Raw genomic sequence first — 22,483 nt, 5'->3', positions numbered from 1 at the left:
AGAAAAACATTTTGAACCAGCTAAAGTATCCAGAGTGTCGTCTATCCTTGGAATTGGGTAAGCATCCTTATGTGTTATTTCGTTAACCTTCCGGTAATCAACACAAAACCGCAAAGAACCATCTTTCTTTGGCACTAAAATGATTGGTGATGCCCACGGACTCTTAGATGGTGCGATAATTTCCTTTTCTTGCATCTCTGCTATCATTTTCTTTATCTGATCCCTTTGAGGTAGCGGTACCCTCCTCACAGCTTGCCGGACTGGATTTCCTGTGGTCTCAATTCGATGGCTAAGCACATTTGTCCTACCCAAGTCATCTGGTTTCAGGGCAAACAGGTGAGCATATGAGGTGAGCAGTGCACTGAATTGTCTCAGCTGGTGTTCAGTTAAACTATTTGGCATTGCACCCAAAATACTGCTCAAGATAGCTTCCCAATCTCCCTGCTGCATCAGGACGTCAGATTTGGTTACCCCCGATACCTCATCCAATGGCTCTATCGCTGTGGCATCTGCAACTTTGGTCCCTTTATGTACAGTGACGGGGTGGGACTCCATGTTAAGCAGACGCATAGGAACAAACCCTTTTCGTGGTATCACAACAGCACTAGCAACAAGTACTTCTGCTTTCTTAGACTTCTTATTCTCCACAATCCAATTCCCCTGACAGGTGACTGGCATCATCCCCATTACTTCAATTTCACTAAGAGCCCCAATAGTAATGGTGTCTTGCACGGTGACATCAACTTGTGTGACCGATGGGCCAGGTAATGTATGAGCACACAAGGGTATTTTAATAGTACGAGTGCGCAACTCACCATGACCAAGGTCCAAAACACATTCATGAGCCTCAAGAAAGTTTAGCCCTAGTATACCCTCTGATGTTAATGCATCAGCTACAATCACCTCCTGTTGGAAAATTTGCCCTAACAGCTGTAGATTGACCATCACAGATCCCTGTACTCGCATTGGTGAGCCATCTACACCAACCAGCCGCATACTAGCATGGTTTAACTTGGGAGAATTACTCGGCTTGATTCGATCCCACACCTCACTACTTATGAGGGACACAGCTGCTCCCGTATCAATCAGGAATGATACCTGATGGCCATACACATGCGCAGGCACGGAATATTTAGATACACTATTAATAGAAATTGTGGGTGTGACATCATTATCTACTGTGGGGTCAGCATTGCTAGCATCCTTGTTCCTTTGTGTCTGCATCTCACTTGTAGTCATTGCCTTATTTTCTGGGTCCACAGGTATACTGCTAGCACATCCCCGAGCATAATGCCCTGGTTGCTTACAGACATGGCACATAATTGCTTGGGGCTGCCTCCTTCTCTTTCTTTGTCTCCGTGGTTGATATCGACTGCTCTCTGCATCTTCCACTTTCTTCTCCAGTCTGCTTAGCTTCTCCAACAAATTTTCTATCATCAATGTCAGGTCCGGTTCAACGGATGCTACAGCGTTCCCTTGAGTCGTTCCGGGTTGCACACCTGCGCCATCACCTTGAGCGCTGCACTGTATCAAATACGACTCGAGTTCCAGAGTAGCTGCAAGTGCTGCTACCATCGTTGAAGGGCGTTTTTGTCTCACGCCAAATGCCACCTGGGAGTTGTCCAGTTGGTCGAGGTATCTATTGAGTGCGATGTGTTCCCTAGCTGCTTCTTCCAAGTCTGGATAAGCCTTGTCTGCTAGTACAGACAGTGCGTCAGCAAAATCACCCCAGCTCTCGCCCTCTTGCCTCTCACGAGAGTGTAACTCAGCTTTGTACAGATTCTTGGTTACTGACGGCTCAAAGCGTTCTCGAAGCGCCTCTATAGTGTGTTTGTACCCTGTGTCCTTAATTCGAGTAAGCGCCACGTGAGCTTTACCAGTCAATCGCACGTGCAACCAAAGTGTCTTCTGTACCTCGTCCCACCCGTTGAGTATGGCTACATTATCAAAGTGCTGGACCCAGTCGCTAAATTCCCCTTCCCCAGAAAACACATCAGGAAGAATCACTGGCCTTTGAGTTGTCATTTGACGTACTGGTCCTCGCTCCACCGGGTTCTTGTCGGACATTCCAGAATCAGTGCCTCTCGGGTCAGGCTTGTGGGGCGGTGCTCCTCAGCTCTGAAAATGTTTAAGCAACACAACAGTGTCTCGGTTCAATTAGACTCCACCTTATCAGGTACCGTTAAGGGTGGCCATGGTACAACAGCTTTCTCTCCTTGGGTTCAGAGTGGCGGCGATGACCAATCCTGCCGACTACGCCAATGTAACGCTGGGACTTTGTCGAGAACAATTATACTTAGCTACCACCAGTATTATTCTTAACACAGACTGACTTGTACAACAAAAGGAAACCTTAACATAACTACTTAACATCCAAAGTGTTAATTGTACAAAGATATATAATTAAACATATGTTACTACAGAGGTCTGTTACAATACCACTCTTGTCGTATTGGAAATTTATCTCCATTTCCAATACAACACTCGTGATATTTATCCCAAATTTCACTGCTACCCATGCTATTACTAGTACTAATCCAACAACTGAATGTGTTACTGTATAATACTCTCAATAGCAGCTTGACATATTATATTGATATACGTCAAGCGATTAGCCAATAGAATTAGTATTACACTTGTTTGTCAAGGTCCCATGACAAAAATCTATAATACTAATTTGATTGGCTAGAATAGTGTGGTGTGTTTCTATTAGAAGTAAATGTCCAACTTGACAACTATTTTTACCATAGTGATAGATGCCCCAAGGTATAACACAATATGCTTGCTTAGCAACGGTTGCTAGGTAACCGTTGTTAAGGCAAAACTCATTTTGTGACCATAGCAACGGTTGCCAGGCAACGGTTGCTAAGTGTGATTGGTCTTTTGCAGTGGTTATTTTTGAATTTCTGTTGCCTAGTAACAGTAGCTATGGTTGTCGGATTAATTTGCAATAGGACAGATGGCTGTGGTATTCGGGATTAAGGTTACGGGATACTGAGCGAATGTCAAACAAAAATTTTATTACGTAATTAAGGTGGGCTTGGTGTTGTTGTGTTGTGTATCAGCTGGTAACAGGCTTAAATTGTTGGGAGAATCATAGCGTGCTGACTGGACAGGTACAAGGTACAAGAAAACACACATAACAGTACAAGATAACATAGAAACAACACACTTAGCAACTGGCGCACCTGTAAGCGCATGCGTAGTTTTGCTGACTAATAGCGATATTTTCCTGAACCAAAAATCAGGACTGTCAAACTAGTTGTTAACATTTTGTATAAACAGACTACTAGTTTGGCTTCTTGTCTAGGTCCTGATGGAGCCTTTTGTTAGAAATAATGTTTCTAGTGCTTTTGATATCAATTTAAAAATAAATTCTGTGACCACAGTGTCTTGCTTTAGACCATATTGTAGTCACATTTCAACAACTATACGCATTATTCACAAATCCTCTTGTCAGTCCCTCACAAGTGATGTTCTTCAAATCTTAGAATTGTTAGTAAGTTCTCATGGCTCTTCATTGGTCTGATTTTTGGTTTATAGTTTTCACTAATTGGCATGGGGACAATTCATGTTTCCATAACAACATTTGAATTTCATGTCAATTAATGAGAAGTTAAGAATGCATAAATATTTGATAACAATGCATTAAGAAAAATCAAACCCCTAATCATGAAAAATGATTGATAGTGTACATGTGGGGTTTACAGTACCCCGTAACCTTAATAGTTCTCGCATTGTAAACAGGAAGGAAATAGTGCTCGGCTTTGCCTCGCACTATTTTACTCCTTCCTGTTTACAATGCTCGCACTATTAATCCCAAATACCACAGCCATCCGTCCTATTACATATACTAATAATTCAAAATTTTGAATCTAAATACAATATCTTAGGATTGGTAATTACTGTTCGTAAAATGTAGTCCGAAGATTTGTTCAAATTTTGTTAGTGTACAATCATTAGTAGTTGGAAATTTGTTCTACAAATTTATCGATCTAGGAAAGAAGCTAAATTTGTAAGAATCAACAGTGAAGTGGGGTAGAATAGCTTATGGTCATTTCCTCATGTACCCGATCTGTTGTTATTGGAGATGTAGCTGGGTAAGGAGAGTTGTGTACAATCTTGTATAACATCAACAAGTATAAGAAAAAATTAGGAATTTTAAATTAGAGTAGGGATAGTGTATAGTGCTGCAGTAAGAAACAAGCTGGTACGTAATGTCCGCAGCACTATACACTGTCCGTACTCTTTGTATGCACGTACAAAATTTATTTTAGACCCAGAGAGTTGAGCATATGCGACACTACTTGTCCTTTGGTAGTCTTTAAAAATAAAACGAGCTACTCGTTTTTGAATTCTTTCAAGTTTGTTAATACAATATTGAGTATGGGGAGACCATAACTGTTGCTTCATATTTCAAAATTGGTTCAACATATCTTATAAGCATCAAGTTTTACTCTCTTAGTAGCAATGCATCAGTATGGTTTACACGGTGAAATCGTTTAGGTTTATGACATAGTTAGTCTGGCGTAGCCGACCCGCGCGCATAGCGCGAGGGTCTGGTGACAGCTGCATTCAGCACCTGCGCCAGCCTTATGGAAAATTGGTGCGTCCAATCAGATCGCTTAGCGACCAATTAACAACATTCTATGACGTGACTTCCAATTTAGGCCACTATGACTTCCGTTTGTACAGATCGAATTCCAGCTGCTGCTGAATCTGCAGCGTTATCACTAGGGTATTCTTCCTTGAAACAGGGACAAAGAGACATTATAGTGGAATTCGTTTTGGGGAGTGATGTATTCGCCATTCTTCCCACAGGCTATGGGAAAAGTTTGTACTATGCTTGTCGTCCCCGAGTATATAACTGCTTGTTAGATGCGACTTCTTCTATAGTTGTTGTTGTAACTCCACTGACAGATAATGAAAGATCGGGTGCATTAATTAATAAGAATATTGTACACGTGTTTCGCGTGCATATTTAATTGCATTCCATCTGCACAGGTATTGAATGCGACTTTCACCAGACCCTCACGCTACGCGCGGGTCGGCTACGCCAGACTATGACATAGTATGGTTAGGGCTATCAGTTTCGATTAATTTATAAATTGATTAGTCATAAATTATTCGATTAATCTGTATGCCATGCATATAGCATCAGCTATACTTGATCAATACTGTACACAGTATCAAGACACACGGTAGTGTGTCGTGCGGCCCAAGAAGCCGGCGCGCAACCCCGTGAGTATATTGACAGGAAGAAAGAAAACGCAATTTTCGCACCTCCGTAGCTCTGTGCTGCCTTGATGCAACAAGACAAATTTTGCTGTGTAGATTCTCTCCACCTTCAGCACTCCACATTCCAAATTTGAGCGAAATCGCTTCAGGCATTCCTGAGATATGCGACTTCAAAAATTGGCTTAGTTTCTTCGTTTTTTCTTCTTCTTCTTATTTTTCTTCCTCTTTTCGCACACTTACAAAAACTGCTATAAAACGCGAACGCGTTATCCGATTGCCTTGAAATTTGGCACACAGAAGGGGAGTATAAAGGCAAGGGGAGTATAAAGGCGCATCTCGGTACCAACTTTGGCTGGAATACCATAAACAGGCAAAGAGTTATGAGCGATTATGCACGAAAAATAACACCAATATGTTGTCACGCCTACAGGGTAAACCACGTATGGGAAGAAGCTGAAAATCGGTGGGTGAATAGGTTAACTATTGAACCTCAAACCTTTTGTGGTTTGAAAGTAATCGAGCTAAAAACCAGGAAGATACAGCGAAAAAATCAACAGTGTGTAACAATTACGCAATCGAGATTAGCTAGTTTATAATTTTTTAATTTTATTATTATTATTATGCTTGCCACGCCTACCAGATAAACCGCTTGGGGTAATGCTTTGGAAATCGCTGTACAGATGGAGTTATCATCTTAGAAAGGCTCTTCAATGGTGTAGAAAAATCAGACTTAAAGCTACAGAGTTATAACACGAAATCCAACTTGGTGTAGCAAGTGCGAGATCGAGATACTCTAATAGAGCAGTCATCCTAATAGAGCAGTCACCCTGAACAGAATTCAAGAGATCAGTTAGAAATAAGTAACCTGTATAGAGATCAGCTACAAACAAATCACCCTGTAGAGAGTTCAGCTACAAACAATTCACCCTGTTCAGACATCAGTTAGAAGAAGTTTTCTTGTAGAGAGTTCAGTTACAAACAAATCACCCTGTTGAAAGATCAGCTAGAAGATGTCACCTTGTAGATAGTTCAGTTACAAAGAAACCACCATGTAGAGAATTCAGCTACAAACTAGTGACCCTGTAGATACATCAGCTAGAAGAAGTTACCTTGTAGAGAGTTCAGCTACAAAGAAACCATTCTGTAAAGAGCTCAGCTGCAAACAAATCACCTATACAGAATTCAGCTACAAACAAATCACCCTGTAGAGAGATCAGCTAGAAGAAGTTACCTTGTAGATAGTTCAGCTACAAACAAATCATCCTGTAGAGAGATCAGCTAGAAGAAGTTACCTTGTAGATAGTTCAGCTACAAACAATTCACCCTGTACAGAGCTCAGTTAAAAGAGGTTTCCTTGTAGAAAGTTCAGCTACAAACAAATCACCCTGTAGAGAGATAAGTAAGAAGAAGTTACCTTGTAGATCGTTCAGCTACAAACAATTCACCCTGTAAAGAGATCAGCTAGAAGAAGTTACCTTGTAAAGCGTTCAGCTACAAAGAAACCATCATGTAGAGAATTCAGCTGCAAACAAATCATGTATAGAGAGTTCAGCTACAAATAAATCTCCCTGTAGAGAGATCAGCTAGAAGAAGTTTCCTTGTAGAGAGTTCTGCTACAAACAAATCACCCTGTAGAAAGATCAGCTAGAAGAAATCACCTTATAGAGAGTTCAGCTTCAAAGAAACAATCATGTGAGAGTTCAGGTACAAACAAATTGTCCTGTAGAGAGATCAGCTAGAAGAAGTTACCTTGTAGAGAGTTCAGCTACAAAGAAACCATCATGTAGATAGTTCAGGTACAAACAAATCACCCTGTAGAAAGATCAGCTATAGAAGAAATCACCTTGTAGAGAGTTCAGCTACAAAGAATCTATCATGTAGAGAGTTCAACTACAAACAAATCACCCTGTAGAAAGATCAGCTATAGAAGAAATCACCTTGTAGAGAGTTCAGCTACAAAGAAACCATCATGTAGAGAGTTCAGCTACAAACAAATCGGCCTGTAGAGAGATCAGCTAGAAGAAATTACCTTGTAGAGAGTTCAGCTACAAAGAAACCATCATGTAGAGAGTTCAGCTGCAAACAAATCACCTGTAGAGAGTTAAGCTACAAACAAATCTCCCTGTAGAGAGATCAGCTAGAAGAAGTCACCTTGCAGGGAGTTCAGTTACAAAGAAATAAACCATGTAGAGAGTTCAGCTGCAAACAAATCACCTGTAGAGAGTTCAGCTAGAAACAAGTCACCCTGTAGAGAGATCAGCTAGAAACAAGTCACCTTATAGAGAGTTCAGCTAGAAGAAGTCACATTGTAGAGCTACAAAGAAACTACCATGTAGAGTTCAGCTGCAAACAAATCACCCTGTAGAGAGATCAGCTAGAAGAAGTTACCTTATAGGGAGTTCAGCTATGAACAGATCACCCTGTAGAGAGTTCAGCTACAAACAAATCACCCTGTAGAGAGTTCAGTTACAAAGAAACCACCATGTAGAGAGTTCAGCTGCAAAAAAAATCAATCACTCTGTAGAGAGTTCAGCTAGAAGAAGTCACCTTGTAGAGAGTTAAGCTGCAAATAAATCACCCTGTAGAGAATTCAGCTACAAACAAATCACCCTGTAGAAAGATCAGCTAGAAGAAGTTACCTTGTAGAGAGTTCAGCTACAAAGAAACCACCATGTAGAGAGTTCAGCTGCAAACAAATCACCTGTAGAGAGTTCAGCTAGAAACAAGTCACCCTGTAGAGAGATCAGCTAAAAACAAGTCACCCTGTAGAGAGTTCAGCTAGAAGAAGTCACATTGTAGAGAGTTCAGCTACAAAGAAACTACCATGTAGAGAGTTCAGCTGCAAACAAATCATCCTGTAGAGAGTTCAGCTAGAAGAAGTCACCTTTTAGAGAGTTCAGCTACAAAGCAACCACCATGTAAAGAGTTCAGCTGCAAAAAACTCAATCACCTTGTAGAAAGATCGGCTAGAAGAAGTTACCTTGTAGAGAGTTCAGCTACAAAGAAACCACCATGTAGAGAGTTCAGCTGCAAACAAATCACCTGTAGAGAGTTCAGCTAGAAACAAGTCACCCTGTGGAGAGTTCAGCTAGAAGAAGTCACATTGTAGAGAGTTCAGCTACAATGAAACTTCCATGTAGAGAGTTCAGCTGCAAACAAATCACCCTGTAGAGAACTCAGCTACAAACAAATATGCAGTGTAAAAAGATCAGCTAGAATAAGTTACCTTGTAGAGAGTTCAGCTACAACGAAACCACCATGTAGAGAGTTCAGCTACAAACAAATCACCTGTAGAGAGTTCAGCTACAAACAAGTCACCCTGTAGAGAGATCAGCTAGAAACAAGTCACCTTGTAGAGAGTTCAGCTAGAAGAAGTCACATTGTAGAGAGTTCAGCTACAAAGAAACCACCTGTAGAGAGTTCAGCTACAAACAAATCACCCTGTAGAGAGATCAGCTAGAAGAAGTTACCTTGTAGGGATTTCAGCTACAAACAAATCACCCTGTAGAGAGTTCAGCTACAAAGAAACCATTCTGTAAAGAGCTCAGCTGCAAACAAATCACTTGTACAGAATTCAGCTACAAACAAATCACCCTGTAGAGAGATCAGTAAGAAGAAATTACCTTGTAGATAGTTCAGTTACAAACAAATCACCCTGTAGAAAGATCAGTTAGAAGAAGTTACCTTGGAGAAAGTTCAGCTACAAAGAAACCATTTTGTAAAGAGCTCAGCTGCAAACAAATCACCTGTACAGAATTCAACTACGAACAAATCTCCCTGTAGAGAGATCAGCTAGAAGAAATTACCTTGTAGAGAGTTCAGCTACAAAGAAACCACCATGTAGAGAGTTCAACTGCAAAGAAATCACCCTGTAGAAAATTCTGCCAGAAACAAATTGCCCTGTAGAAAGATCAGTTAGAAGAAGTTACCTTTTAGAGAGTTCAGCTACAAAGAAACCATTCTGTAAAGAGCTCAGCTGCAAACAAATCACCTATACAAAATTCAGCTACAAACACATCACCCTGTAGAGAGATCAGCTAGAAGAAGTTACCTTGTAGATCGTTCAGCTACAAACAATTCACCCTGTAGAGAGAGCAATTAGAAGAAGTCACCTTGTAGAGTGTCCAGTTACAAAGAAACCACCATGGAGATTTCTGTAATCAATATATGTGACCGGATTTGCGAAAAGGGGTCTTCCACACACATCCAATTCCGTAAACGTTGGAGACCATAACTCAGTGTTCAAGTAACATATTAACCTGAAAATTTCACCATGTATTCAGCTATAGTGGTGCTCACCACTGCCCAAATATCAAGGCAATAGCTCTTTCCAATCCGAAGTTATCAATTGTCAAAGTTGGCAAATTGGATGTGTGTGGAAGACCCCTTTTCGCAAATGCGGTCAAATATGTATTATACTATATATATATTTTGTACATTTTCTGATAAAATATTTAAAGCACATCTACTTCATCTTTTCTTCTTCCTGTAGTAAAGAAAAAAACGTAGGTTAAAAAAGTCCCAAAGCTGGTATACAAATACAAAAAGAAATGAAATCTAATCCAAAACAGCCAAGCTGTAAAAAAAGTGTGCGGCCCTCAGAAAGGCTATGGTGAAAAAAGATGTGAAATCCAAGGTGGCGGCCAAGAAATGGCTGTGATGGTAGGTTAATGGTAAAAATTTTAATAACGACAATTCAGGTGAATTTTTGTGCCGCTTCACAAAATTTACCTGAATTGTCATTATTAAAATTTTTACCATTAACCTACCATCACAGCCATTTCTTGGCCGCCACCTTGGATTTCACATCTTTTTTCACCATAGCCTTTCTGAGGGCCGCACACTTTTTTTACAGCTTGGCTGTTTTGGATTAGATAGTAGTATCAGCTACACTTGATCAATACTGTACACAGTATAGTAGTATCAGCTACACTTGATCAATACTGTACACAGTATAGTAGTATCAGCTACACTTGTCTTAGATTGACTGACACTTAATACTGTTACTATTATTAGCTATTGTAATTACTGCACATGTGTGACTCTAATATATTAGGTTGGTATTAGGCGCGAACACGTGTTGTAGCTTGTAGTTTCGTCTCCTCTATCTGGGGCTAGAATCGGTCGTTCTACCCTATCAAACCACTATACGCCACATTGGTGCTGTGACGAAACATCGAGATGGAAAACATCCAACGTCTCCGGACCAGACGACGCGCTACCAAATCCAGTGTGACTAAACTTCTAGGGAAAGTCGATGGCATCCTTTCCGCTGATCTTGAAGGCGTCAACTCACAATCGGTCAAGGAAGCAGCGAAGCTGATGGCCGATACTACACTTTGCCAACTCAAGGCTAAGCAAGGCCAGCTGGTCGAGCTGAACAATGTAATCGCCGAAAAGATTGATGACGAGACAGAGTTGGAAGAGGACATTTCGAAAGCTGATGCTTACCAATTTGATTTAGATGAGCGTATAGCCTTTCTCACCGAGTTTCTACGGAAAGCTAGCCAAGCGCCACCTGCTAAGCCTACTGATGCTCATACCATACTACCAACCTCACCGCCGCCCACGGACTCCTCAGCTGTGCATTCTGATACTCAGCTCCCAGTGACAACTGATTCACTAACCTCATCGCCAGTTGTGAAGCCGACAGAGGATACCGTGAGTAAATCACATAAGCGATTAATAGTTGCAGACACACACCATAACGTCAGCTGACTCCCAAAACTGATCCTGCCTACCTTTAGTGGGGATCCAATTCAATGGCAGACGTTTTGGGATTCGTTTGACGCTGCTGTACACTCGAATGTTGGTCTTAATGATGTGCAAAAATTTAATTACTTGTGAGCACAACTACATGGGGATGCTGCTCGTGTTATTGCTGGGTTTACCCTCACTGAAAGGAATTACACACAATCACTTGAGTTGTTGAAGGATAGATTTGGGCAGCCATATAAGATTATCAATGCCCACATGGAGGCATTACTCAACCTCACAAAGCCATCTAACAACTTGGCTAGTTTACAGGGCTTTCATGATACCATAGAAAGGCACATGAGGTCACTATCAGCACTTGGCAAGTCTCCTGAATCTTATGGTATGCTATTGACCTCATCCATACTTAGTAAACTACCTGTTAAAACCAAACGGCATATGGCACGTGAGCACTATGAGACAGAATGGTCCATTAAGGATGTGATGGCTGCCATTCGCAAGGAAGTCCAAATTTTTGAAATGAGTTATCAACATGGCGGTAAACCCAGCAATTACGACAGCTTCCCACCATCCACCAGTTCCTTCCACACAGCTACACACAAGGGCCACCACCATCGTGATGGTCAACAGAGGAAGGAACCTGTATGTGTCTTCTGTAAGGGAGGTCACAAGGCTGGTGTATGTAACAGTGTAACAGACCCTAAGGAGAGGTTATCAATTGTGAAGCGAGACAATTTGTGCTTCAACTGTCTTGCCAGGCACAAGGTGACACAATGCACCTCTAAGTTCACATGTAGAGAGTGCAAGAAGCGACACCACACCAGCCTTTGCCACGCCTTCCTTACAGAAACCACACAATCACAACCTGACCAACAGACCTCAGCATTACCCACTGCACAAGCACCTGCAACTGACAATGCTGCATTTACCACAATGACACCTGCTCCTCTCTCAGCATTATATACCAGTGTATGCTTATTGAAGACAGCCATTGCTGAAGTGTCATCAGCAACCACCACTACAGAAGGCAACATTCTGTTTGATGAGGGAGCGCAGCGCTCTTTCATCACACAAGCACTGGCTGATGAACTGTGTCTTCATCCAACCCACCGTGAGACTATCTCAGTATCATCCTTTGGAGGGCAGGTGTCCTCGTCCAGAAGCCTTGTGGTAGCAACACTCTTTGTACACACCCTGAACTCTGCTCGTATCCCAATTTCGGTCCTCATTGTTCAGCAGTTGGCAGCCCCCATCCGAAACTCAGTGCGTACCCACCTGAGTGAAGTTCCATATCTGAAGGGCCTCACATTGGCTCATCCAGTAACCGGGGATGAGAACTTCCAAATCTCAATTCTCATTGGGGCTGACCACTACTGGCGTTTCGTGCAAGATGAGGTAATTCGGGGTGATGGTCCCACAGCAGTTCAATCACGACTAGGCTACCTATTGTCTGGCCCACTCCCCTTACCTCAACCCATTAATTCAACTAACTTACACATAGCTATACTATCGTGTACCACAGAAACCAGTGACCTATTCCAATTCTGGAATTCAGAGTCTGCAAGCTCGTCACCCACTGCAGACACTCCAGATAACAATGTGTTCCTCCAGCAATACATGAAAAGCCATATCACTATACGATCAGATGGTGCCTATAGCTTGCGCTTTCCCTGGAGAGAGGATCACCCTCCTCTCCCATCTAATTATTTTATCTGCTCGAAACGAACTAGGTCCCTAGCACATCGATTGTCCAAAACACCAGAGCTACTGAAAACATATGGAACCATCATTAAAGATCAAGAACAAAAAGGCTTCATAGAAAGAGTAGAGAGTGGCAGTCACACACATAATGTACACTACATTCCCCATCACCCAGTCAGAAAAGACTCGGCCACCACACCTATCCGAATAGTGTACGACTGCAGTTGCAAACAGTCTCGCAACAATCCTAGCCTTAATGACTGCCTTTCAGCAGGCCCCCCGTTCCTCACAGATCTTTGCACCATTCTTCTCCGTTTCCGGCTACATACAATTGCGCTTTCAGCTGACATCGAGAAAGCCTTTCTCCATGTGTATTTAGACGAATCAGACAGGGACAGTACACGTTTTTTATGGCTGTCAGATCCCACTGATGAGAACAGCCCCTTTGTGATCTATAGATTCCGAGTTGTGCTATTTGGAGCTACTAGTTCTCCTTTCATGCTGTATGCAGCACTTAGCTTCCACCTAATTCGGAATTCCTCAGCAATATCACAGGATCTACTTCACAATCTTTACGTAGACAATGTTGTGTCTGGTTGCCATAGTGAGGAAGCTGCACACAAATATTTCATTGAGTCTCGTTCAGTACTTGGTAGTGCAGGTTTCAACCTACGCTCCTGGTCCTCGAACTGTGATTTCCTTCAGCAGGTAGCATCACAGCACAAGGTTGTTGAACCAAGCAACCCAGTCAAAGTACTAGGAATGTACTGGAACACTGAGAGTGATATGCTCTATGTCTCCCCCAACCTAGACACAAAATTTCCACCTACAATGACTAAGCGAGAGGTTCTCAAGTGGTCATCAAGCATTTTTGATCCATTGGGACTACTATCACCTGTCACGATCTCCGCAAAGCTCTTCCTACAACAGCTATGGCAAGAGCATTTAGAGTGGGACACTACACTTGACCCCAATCTATGCACTCAATGGATCACCATTGCTGCGAACATTGCACAAGCCACAACTCTGTCCTTCTCCCGCAAGTACAATATTATTTTTCCAGTACCTCAGGGTGTTTCCACTAGTCTGCATGTGTTTGCTGACGCAAGCTTAAAGGCCTACGGCGCAGTTGCCTTTATCCAACAAGGGCAAGGACCAGCCTCAATACTGATGTCCAAGACTAGAGCTGCACCATTGAAGCAGCTAACCCTGCCCAAATTGGAATTAAATACAGCTGTACTTGCGGCCAGGCTAGCTCACTTTATTATGAAATCCCTGACAATCAATGTGACTGTTCATTTGTGGTCAGATAGTCAGATAGTTCTGCATTGGATTAATAGCCAGAAAACATTGAAGCCATATGTAAGTCATAGGGTTGCTGAGATTCACTCTGTTTCCAATAGGTGGAAGTACTGTCCATCTGCAGAAAATCCAGCAGATCTCCTGACAAGAGGGATAACCTTTCAACAGCTCAGCTCATCTACCATGTGGCTACAGGGACCACCATGGTTGTCATCTCAACAACGTTGGCCAGTCTGGGACCCTACAGGAGTGCTCCTATCACAATCAGAAATTGACTTAGAAGAAGCAGATCAAAGCTCGCACACCGAACAAGATGAAAGCGACCCATCAGTTACCCTCCTAAACATCATAGATATCAAGAGGTACAGTAGCTTAAAGAGATTGCTTGCAGTAACTGCCTATGTGTTGTGCTTTGTCAACAATACAAGACATCTCCTAACTGTCAGCACAAGGTATCTAACCCCAGCAGAGATGTCTACGGCAAACCTGAAGGTCCTTGAAGCTGTTCAACATGCAGAATTTCCCAGAGAGATCTCTAACTTGACTTCAAAATCTCGACGGCTCCCACTGGTAAGACAGCTCAGGCTATTCTTGGATCAGAACCAGCTGATTAGATGTGGTGGGCGCATCCACAATGCCCCACTTTCAGAGCTTACAAGGTTTCCCTACTTGCTGCCATCTAAACACCATTACACAAACCTTGTGATCATACAAGCACACATAACACAACGTCACGGTGGCGTGAACTCCACCCTGACGGTTATCCGGCAGCAGTACTGGATACCATCAGGAAGACAGCGCATCCGCTCACTGCTCCGGAAGTGTGTAATCTGCAGAAAGGTTTCATGTAGACCATATTCAGCGCCAGACCCTCCACCACTTGTGAAATGCCGAGTCAATATGGCTAATCCGTTCGAAGTCACCGGAGTGGATTTCACTGGTGCGCTGTACGTCCGGAGCAGTGAAGGTGAATGCAAGGCCTACATTTGCCTCTTCACCTGCGCTGTTTCCAGAGCAATCCATCTGGAAATAGTTGTTGATCTAACTGTTGCGTGTTTCTTACAGGCATTCCGTCGCTTCGCCAGCAGAAGATCCCTGCCAAGATTAATGCTCTCTGACAATGCCTCCACATACTTGGCTGCGGCCGAGGAGCTCAAGAGCCTATTATCATCTGAGGAACTAGCTGAGAGTCTTTCAAGGAGAGGTGTTGATTGGCGTTTTATCCCCAAACGTGCCCCCTGGTTTGGGGGATTTTGGGAAAGACTCATTGGGCTCACGAAGTCAGTTCTGAAGAAGATATTGGGCCGCAGTCATGTCACATTGGACAGTCTCCAGACCATAGTGGTGGAGGTAGAAGCTGTGCTGAACAACCGTCCGCTAACCCATGTTTCTGCTGATGTCAATGACATAGACCCCATAACACCATCCCACCTCCTATATGGCCGACCCATTATCTCCCTGCCTTATCAGAGAGTAGAAGATGATGAGATAGATGACCCAACATACGGTGATGATGCAGACATTAGGAAGAGGACTAAGACTCAAGCACTGCTCTTCAAGCATTTTTGGACCAGATGGCAGAAGGAGTATCTGACCTCGCTTCGAGAATTCCATCGCTCAACAGGCAATAACACACAGATGATAGGAGTTGGTGATGTTGTCCTCATCCACGATGATGCTCCCCGGATTCAGTGGAGACTAGGTGTTGTTGAACATCTTAACAAGGGCAACGATGGATTCGCTCGTTCTGCAAATGTCAGGACATCCACTGGTCAGACAAATCGACCAATAACTAAGCTCTATCCTCTTGAGGTCACAGCAGCAGAGTTGCCATGATCAACACGTCAGGATAATGTTCAAAACAAACAGCCCACTGTGGAAGAGATGTCAAGACCAGTTCGTCGAGCAGCAGTGAAGGGACGCCAGAGGGTACAGCAATGGACTGGTGCTCTTTGTGCCCCCCCCCGGAGGATGTCTTAGATTGACTGACACTTAATACTGTTACTATTATTAGCTATTGTAATTACTGCACATGTGTGACTCTAATATATTAGGTTGGTATTAGGCGCGAACACGTGTTGTAGCTTGTAGTTTTCGTCTCCTCTATCTGGGGCTAGAATCGGTCGTTCTACCCTATCAAACCACTATACGCCACAACACTTGATCAATACTGTACACAGTATAGTAGCATCAGCTACACTTGATCAATACTGTACACAGTATAGTAGTATCAGCTACACTTGATCAATACTATACACAGTATAGTAGTATCAGCTACACTTGATCAATACTGTACACAGTATAGTAGTATCAGCTACACTTGATCAATACTATACACAGTATAGTAGTATCAGCTACACTTGATCAATACTGTACACAGTATAGTAGCATCAGCTACACTTGATCAATACTGTACACAGTATAGTAGTATCAACTACACTTGATCAATACTGTACACAGTATAGTAGTATCAGCTACACTTGATCAATACTGTACACAGTATAGTAGTATCAGCTACACTTGATCAATACTGTACACAGTATTGTAGTGGTAGTCTCCTAACATAATGTTATAGTGGGTAAAAGGAGAGTTGAGCGAATGGCAACAGTTGATAAGTAGCTAGGTTGCAATTAGTAGTTTAGCTGGAAACACTAGCTATCATTGTCAGCACTTACAGGCTGCAATATGGCTTTAAAGCTCAGGATCTGCTTGTTAATAAATGGTGAGCCAACCCTTAGTGATGGTAATGCTTCATTCTCTTACTATTGTTTGCAATCGCCAATAATTGTAATATGTACGTGATACTCATGTTGAGATTATATATATGGAAACAATAAATATTGTTCCCTTCACAATAAATATTGTTCCCTTCAAGCTACTCACTGTTTATGTATACTACGCGATTATTAATCGATTACAAAATGATTAATTGATTATATTTTTCACTGATTAATCACTTTAATCGATTAATCATGACAGGCTTAGTAGGGATGAGCATGCTTCAGTCTTGTAATCTAGACTCTCGGTTACCCGACCCTCGTTTATCTGAAACTAGCATTGGTACCTGCCCTACGTGCAGGACCATCTCCACATTAAACATTTTAATGCCAGGAAGAGGGATCAAGCATTAAACACCAGCACTGCTCATGTAGCTATGTAGAGTACATGGTAATGTCACATTTTAAAGAGCATGAGGTTTCCTTATGTCATCCTGCTGAAGTTCATGATGCAAAACGCTCAAGTTTATTGTTGTGAGGAATGTAGTTCAATTATTCAGTGCGTCTTCTCTACCAATGACTTCACCGTGCTGTAAGAAGCAAACAAAAGCATTGGTACCTAGCTGTTTTACATACAGAGCAACTAATGCGATAATAATTAATATATTGGGACCAAGCATAAATATTAGTGTCCTATATTTGCTGTGTGCTTTATAGTCTACAGTATCTGCATAGTGTAAATGTGAAAGAAGCTTTTACCTACTCTAATACAACACACTGGACCAACATACAGATAGACAAAATATGTTGTCAATTTGCCCGCCCTATCCCAAAAATGCTATAAGAGTCCCTATGACGTAAGACAGTTATGTGCCAGTGTTGAAAAACTGAGCATAAAAGTTTGTAGATGAAGAATTGCATGGAACAGATAGAACAAAAACGTGCATCAAAAATGTCCCAAAAGTGAAAAAAAGTTATGACCTATGTAGGCGGGGATTGAACCCTGGTTGGTTATCATACAGTACGATAGTACTGTATGGTAGGGACGACGAAGATGTGGGCGTGGTATATGAAGATAAATCAAGCCAAATCATCTTTGCAAACCCTTCACGGCCACTTGACAGTATAACCAAGCCCAAACATGCCTTCAGAACGACCAGAAGCATTTTCGATTAGGTGCTACGAAATTTAAAAAAAAATATATTTTCGCGAATTTTCTACTGCATGCCTGCATGCCTGCCTGCCTGCCTGCCTGCCTGCCTGCCTGCCTGCCTGCCTGCCTGCCTGCCTGCCTGCCTACATGCCTGCCTGCCTGCCTGCCTGCCTGCCTGCCTGCCTGCCTGCCTGCCTGCCTGCCTGCCTGCCTGCCTGCCTGCCTGCCTGCCTGCCTGCCTGCCTGCCTGCCTGCCTGCCTGCCTGCCTGCCTGCCTGCCTGCCTGCCTGCCTGCCTGCCTGCCTGCCTGCCTGCCTGCCTGCCTGCCTGCCTGACTTTTTATCTTTAATCAGGGTGGTTGTCATCTTCATGCAACAAAACCATATGTGACCAGGTTTTACAAAACTGATCCAAATCGCACATCAGGCAAAATCAAACTAACACCAGTGGATAGCTACACTATCGTACTACTAGTTTTGACACTCAGTACTAGTCAAGCTACTCGAGGCTGGTTTTAACAGACGTCTTTTCTGGGTGATGTGGAGAGCTCGAGTGGCGGTTTCTGGCCTTGTGAAGGACCTGGCTTGGCAAGAATCACTAGTTTACTGGTGGACAGCTTGATAATGTTGGCCAGACGTTTTTCTGTGGAGTTTGCTACATACCAGCCACTAACGAGCCAGCACAGCCTTGTAACCTTGTGTCTGGACTCCAATTGTGGTCTGCCTCCATTTTGAAGTCTATCTCTTGCCCTCCCCTCCACCCCTTGTGAGCACTCGTGATACTACTTCGCTTGTCCAACTGCTCAGATTGTCTATCTTATTTGGCAGGAAACTCTACAAGCAACTACAAGTACTGGAAGTGGTCTGAAAGCCATATAGCTGGTTATTTTCGAACCAGAAATTTTCGTAGAAACAGTAAAATCTGAGGTTTTAATTTTGAAGAATACATATTTTGGATTTCAAGCAAATAGAAATTTGTGTCACAAATTACAATAATACGTAGAGTCTATATGTGCTCACCTTACTTAACTTATGGAATCGAGGATGGAATAAACCCGCCCCACTTTTGCACACTGGAAATAAGATTGAGTTATAAGTGGAGTAGATAGCAGCCACTGGTGAGGCGATCGGCTTGATCAGGATACAGCAGCAGATGGCATGGATTCCCAACAATGGCCATTCTGGATAGTTTACTGGCTATTGATGCCTTAGTAATGATACTGTTCAATTATCATACAGTACAATGGTACTGTATAGTAGGGACCACAAAGGAGTAGGCGTGGCCCACAACATAACATCACCCAAAAACCAGCCTCAATTTTTCCTGACGACGATGAGGCAGTATTGGTTAGGTAAAACTAACCAAGCTTTCAGATTGACCCGAAACGTTTTCAACAAGTTGCTACGGAATTTTAAAAATAATTTATTTAACGGAATTTTCTACTACCTGATTCCTTCAGACAAGTGTAACTCGATAACGCTAAGGCTTGATTTTTTCACTGTTCGACGTCGCTTCAGCCCGAGAGGTGCCTTTTGGCATACCACAGTATGTACAATGCATTCTTCATGGACTTACCAGTGTCCTCCTTTGTGTCCCATTCATCTTTGCTGATGGCAAAAGGTGTCGATTTGGCGGTAGCACATGATGGCTTCCTTTGTAATGGAAATTGTCCGTATTTTTCATAGTGGCTACTTTGATTGTAGAGGTGCCTTTCAAACAGTTCTTGACTCGTAATGCTGTGTAACGGGTTGAACATAGCTGACAACGAAACGTAATGGATATTTCACTTTTCAGACAATAATTGATAGCTGGGGTGCGCGGCACCATTTCTTTATTTTGATGTGGTATGCGTGGTACACCAATCATAATAATTCTATTTTACAAAAAAAGTTAACACACAAGTACACAGAAATACTGTGCTCAAGAAATGCACAGTAGGGATATAACACTTCTTATTGTTTTACTGTGATTTAATATCATGCACTACTCAGCTTGTTTCAGTACTTTTTATCGATGTGCTATGGTCCCTACTCTAGTTGAAAATTCCAAATTTTTCTGTGTACTTGTTTGTTAATAATACTGAGCTTAAACTTGTAAAGAATACACGAGCGAATACTTGTTGCTTGATTGCGTTATTTTTACTTGTGGGAATTTATTTTCGAATAGCAACAGGACTTGGGAATTTATTTTCGAAGAGAAGGGCCTCTTCGAAACACCCGAAAATAAAAACCTTCAAAAATAACCCGCTATACAGTAGATTGATGCATCTTTTGTGTAAATTTCATACACGTGCTTGCTATCCTTGGCAAGTTATGCTGACTGACTTGAATTCTTTAAAACCGTTTATCTAGATTTCTAATGTGCGATTTAGATTGTTTTCCAAAATCTAGTCACATATTGAGGCATAGTTTTCCGTATCTGTATTCAGACAACACAAAATTATTTAAAGCACTGTATAGACACTGTACTAGTATAGGTAATATAATGCATCCTGTGTACACACTGTATTTCTCTATCTATGGTACTTGTCGCTACATGTTAGGATTTACCACACCTTTTCATGATCTAACAACACCAATAATAATTGAGCACTGTGACACGCCCCTTACTGATCTAGTCACCTCTTACTGGTAACACAATGGAAAGACCAGTAGACCAGTAGACATGACCCTATTATATTGGCTAGTGTATTCATGACCTCGTTAATAAGACCACTGAGGCTTGTTGACCCTATTAACGAGGTTTACTAATAAATAATTTAAGCAGCTGCCTTATGAAATACATAATTCGGTGATTATTTCTATAGTGTATTTAAAAATTATTAAATTTAAAAATGAAGTAGGGATCCAAGCAATAAAAAGTAGTGAAACAAAGATAAATGATGGTGTTACAGCATAGCTCACTAGGAAGTTCCTACATTTGGCATTGAAGAAATAATTAGATCGCTGCTTTATTTTTAAACTAATAAGTTTTAAATACACTAGTTTGTTTAGTTTGTGGCTGTTCATGGCTGTTATATGTGACCGTCTCAGCGAAAACTTGTCTAGTTTGCACAAGCATGTGTATTGAGAAAATTGAAATTTAAAAATAGTTCATAAAATTATGCATGCTACAAGAAAAATTATGCAAGTTTTTATCGGGCCAGGACTCGAAGAAGGAAGACTCAAATCGATTAAAACTATACATCATCTTATTCACCTGTTCATGGAGAGTTTGAAAATCTTTGTTTAGTTTCTCTAGCTCCAACGGTATGCGTGTCACGTGTGTTTGTTTACGATGCGGTAAACGTAAACAAGATTGTCATTGTTTCTTCTACCAAACTGCCATCATATCCATATACGCAAGTATCTACAGGGCTAATACTATACCTTGGCAGATGTACTGATCCATGGTGAACATGTTAAGCCAAATTGCAACGTTGTAGACTAATCCAAACAGAAGTTATGGCTGCGAATGTAAGCACCTGTAGTTTATTTTCAGTATAGTCGCTGTACAAATCGATTGTCTTGCTCTTCATACTGTCTAGCACTATAATTCCAAAACTACACACCACAGAAGGCTAAAACTTTGGTGGTCCACTGCAGATATTGCTGAAATTTTTTTTTAATTGTGCGAACTAGTCGGGTTTTTGCTGAGACGGTCACATATTAGGGAGAGTATCTCTGGTGAGGAACCTTGGGACCTACTTGACATGGTCAGCTGGTCTTATTAATGAGGTCATGAAGTACACCTTAGCAATGTTTGGGACCTACTTGACATGGTCACTATAATGAGGTGGTCTTATTAATGAGGTCATGAAGTACACCTTAGCTATGTTTGGGACCTACTTGACATGGTCACTATAATGAGGTAGTCTTGTTAATGAGGTCATGAAGTACACCTTAGCTATGTTTGGGACCTACTTGACATGGTCACTATAATGAGGTGGTCTTATTAATGAGGTCATGAAGTACACCTTAGCTATGTTTGGGACCTACTTGACATGGTCACTATAATGAGGTGGTCTTATTAATGAGGTCATGATGAAGACTGTGGTGAATAGTGTAATTTTGCATTCTGCATAGTAACACCATCGTTTCAGTACACACATGAAACTGATCAAATTGCAATGTGCATACAGACTGAGAGTCTCCTAATATGAGCTACAATTTACATTACTGGTGCCTTTAATAGCTGTCAAATTCAGTGCAAGGATTGTTATTATACGCTTGACTGCATTATTAGAGTATTTACATGACTGCTCTATTAGAGTATTTAATCTGGATAACTCTCCCACCTACAATAACCACAGGAGCAAAAAAAAAAAAAAAAAAAAAAAACAATCTTGTAACAAAGTCTTCCTTAGTTTAATAAAGATAGATTCTATTAGCCACAAGCAGCGCACACTAACTCTGAGTGCAATCTTGTATGGCTCCTCGTGCGTAATGGAGAAGAAATGGCCCTTGGTTATTTTGTGATGTACTTGACATGGTCACTATAATGAGTTGGTCTTAATAGCACCTAAATACATCCCACTCTGCAGGGAACAATGGTTGTTGATACATTCTGTATTGGAGAAGAAGCAAGACATTTGTGCTGTCATGGCAACAGGTAAACACATCTTAGTGTGCACTAATTAGAATACATTACAGGTTATGGTAAGAGTTTGTGTTACCAG

At 41.8% G+C, this 22,483-nt stretch overlaps 1 protein-coding gene across 1 annotated transcript; it reads left to right on the top strand.

Moving 5' to 3' along the window:
• Nucleotides 1-10,310: 10,310 nt before the first annotated feature.
• On the top strand, nt 10,311-16,022 carry LOC136265136 (uncharacterized). The gene is made up of 2 exons (XM_066059937.1): nt 10,311-10,899; nt 15,022-16,022. Exons 1-2 carry the CDS (start codon nt 10,420-10,422, stop codon nt 15,790-15,792), a joined length of 1,251 nt encoding a protein of 416 aa, XP_065916009.1. The 5' UTR covers nt 10,311-10,419; the 3' UTR covers nt 15,793-16,022.
• Nucleotides 16,023-22,483: the final 6,461 nt, after the last annotated feature.

The sequence above is a fragment of the Dysidea avara genome, chromosome 1 (genome assembly GCF_963678975.1).
Source record: "Dysidea avara chromosome 1, odDysAvar1.4, whole genome shotgun sequence".
Classification (NCBI taxonomy): domain Eukaryota; kingdom Metazoa; phylum Porifera; class Demospongiae; order Dictyoceratida; family Dysideidae; genus Dysidea; species Dysidea avara.
This window is presented reverse-complemented; position numbering and strand designations above follow the sequence as displayed.

What these genes read in the sequence shown, in the direction of transcription:
- LOC136265136 (XM_066059937.1), top strand. Translation starts at nt 10,420, where the DNA reads ATGGAAAACATCCAACGTCTCCGGACCAGACGACGCGCTACCAAATCC. An exon ending in TGAAGCCGACAGAGGATACC is followed by an intron (nt 10,900 to 15,021) that starts GTGAGTAAATCA and finishes TGTTTCTTACAG; the next exon opens with GCATTCCGTCGCTTCGCCAG.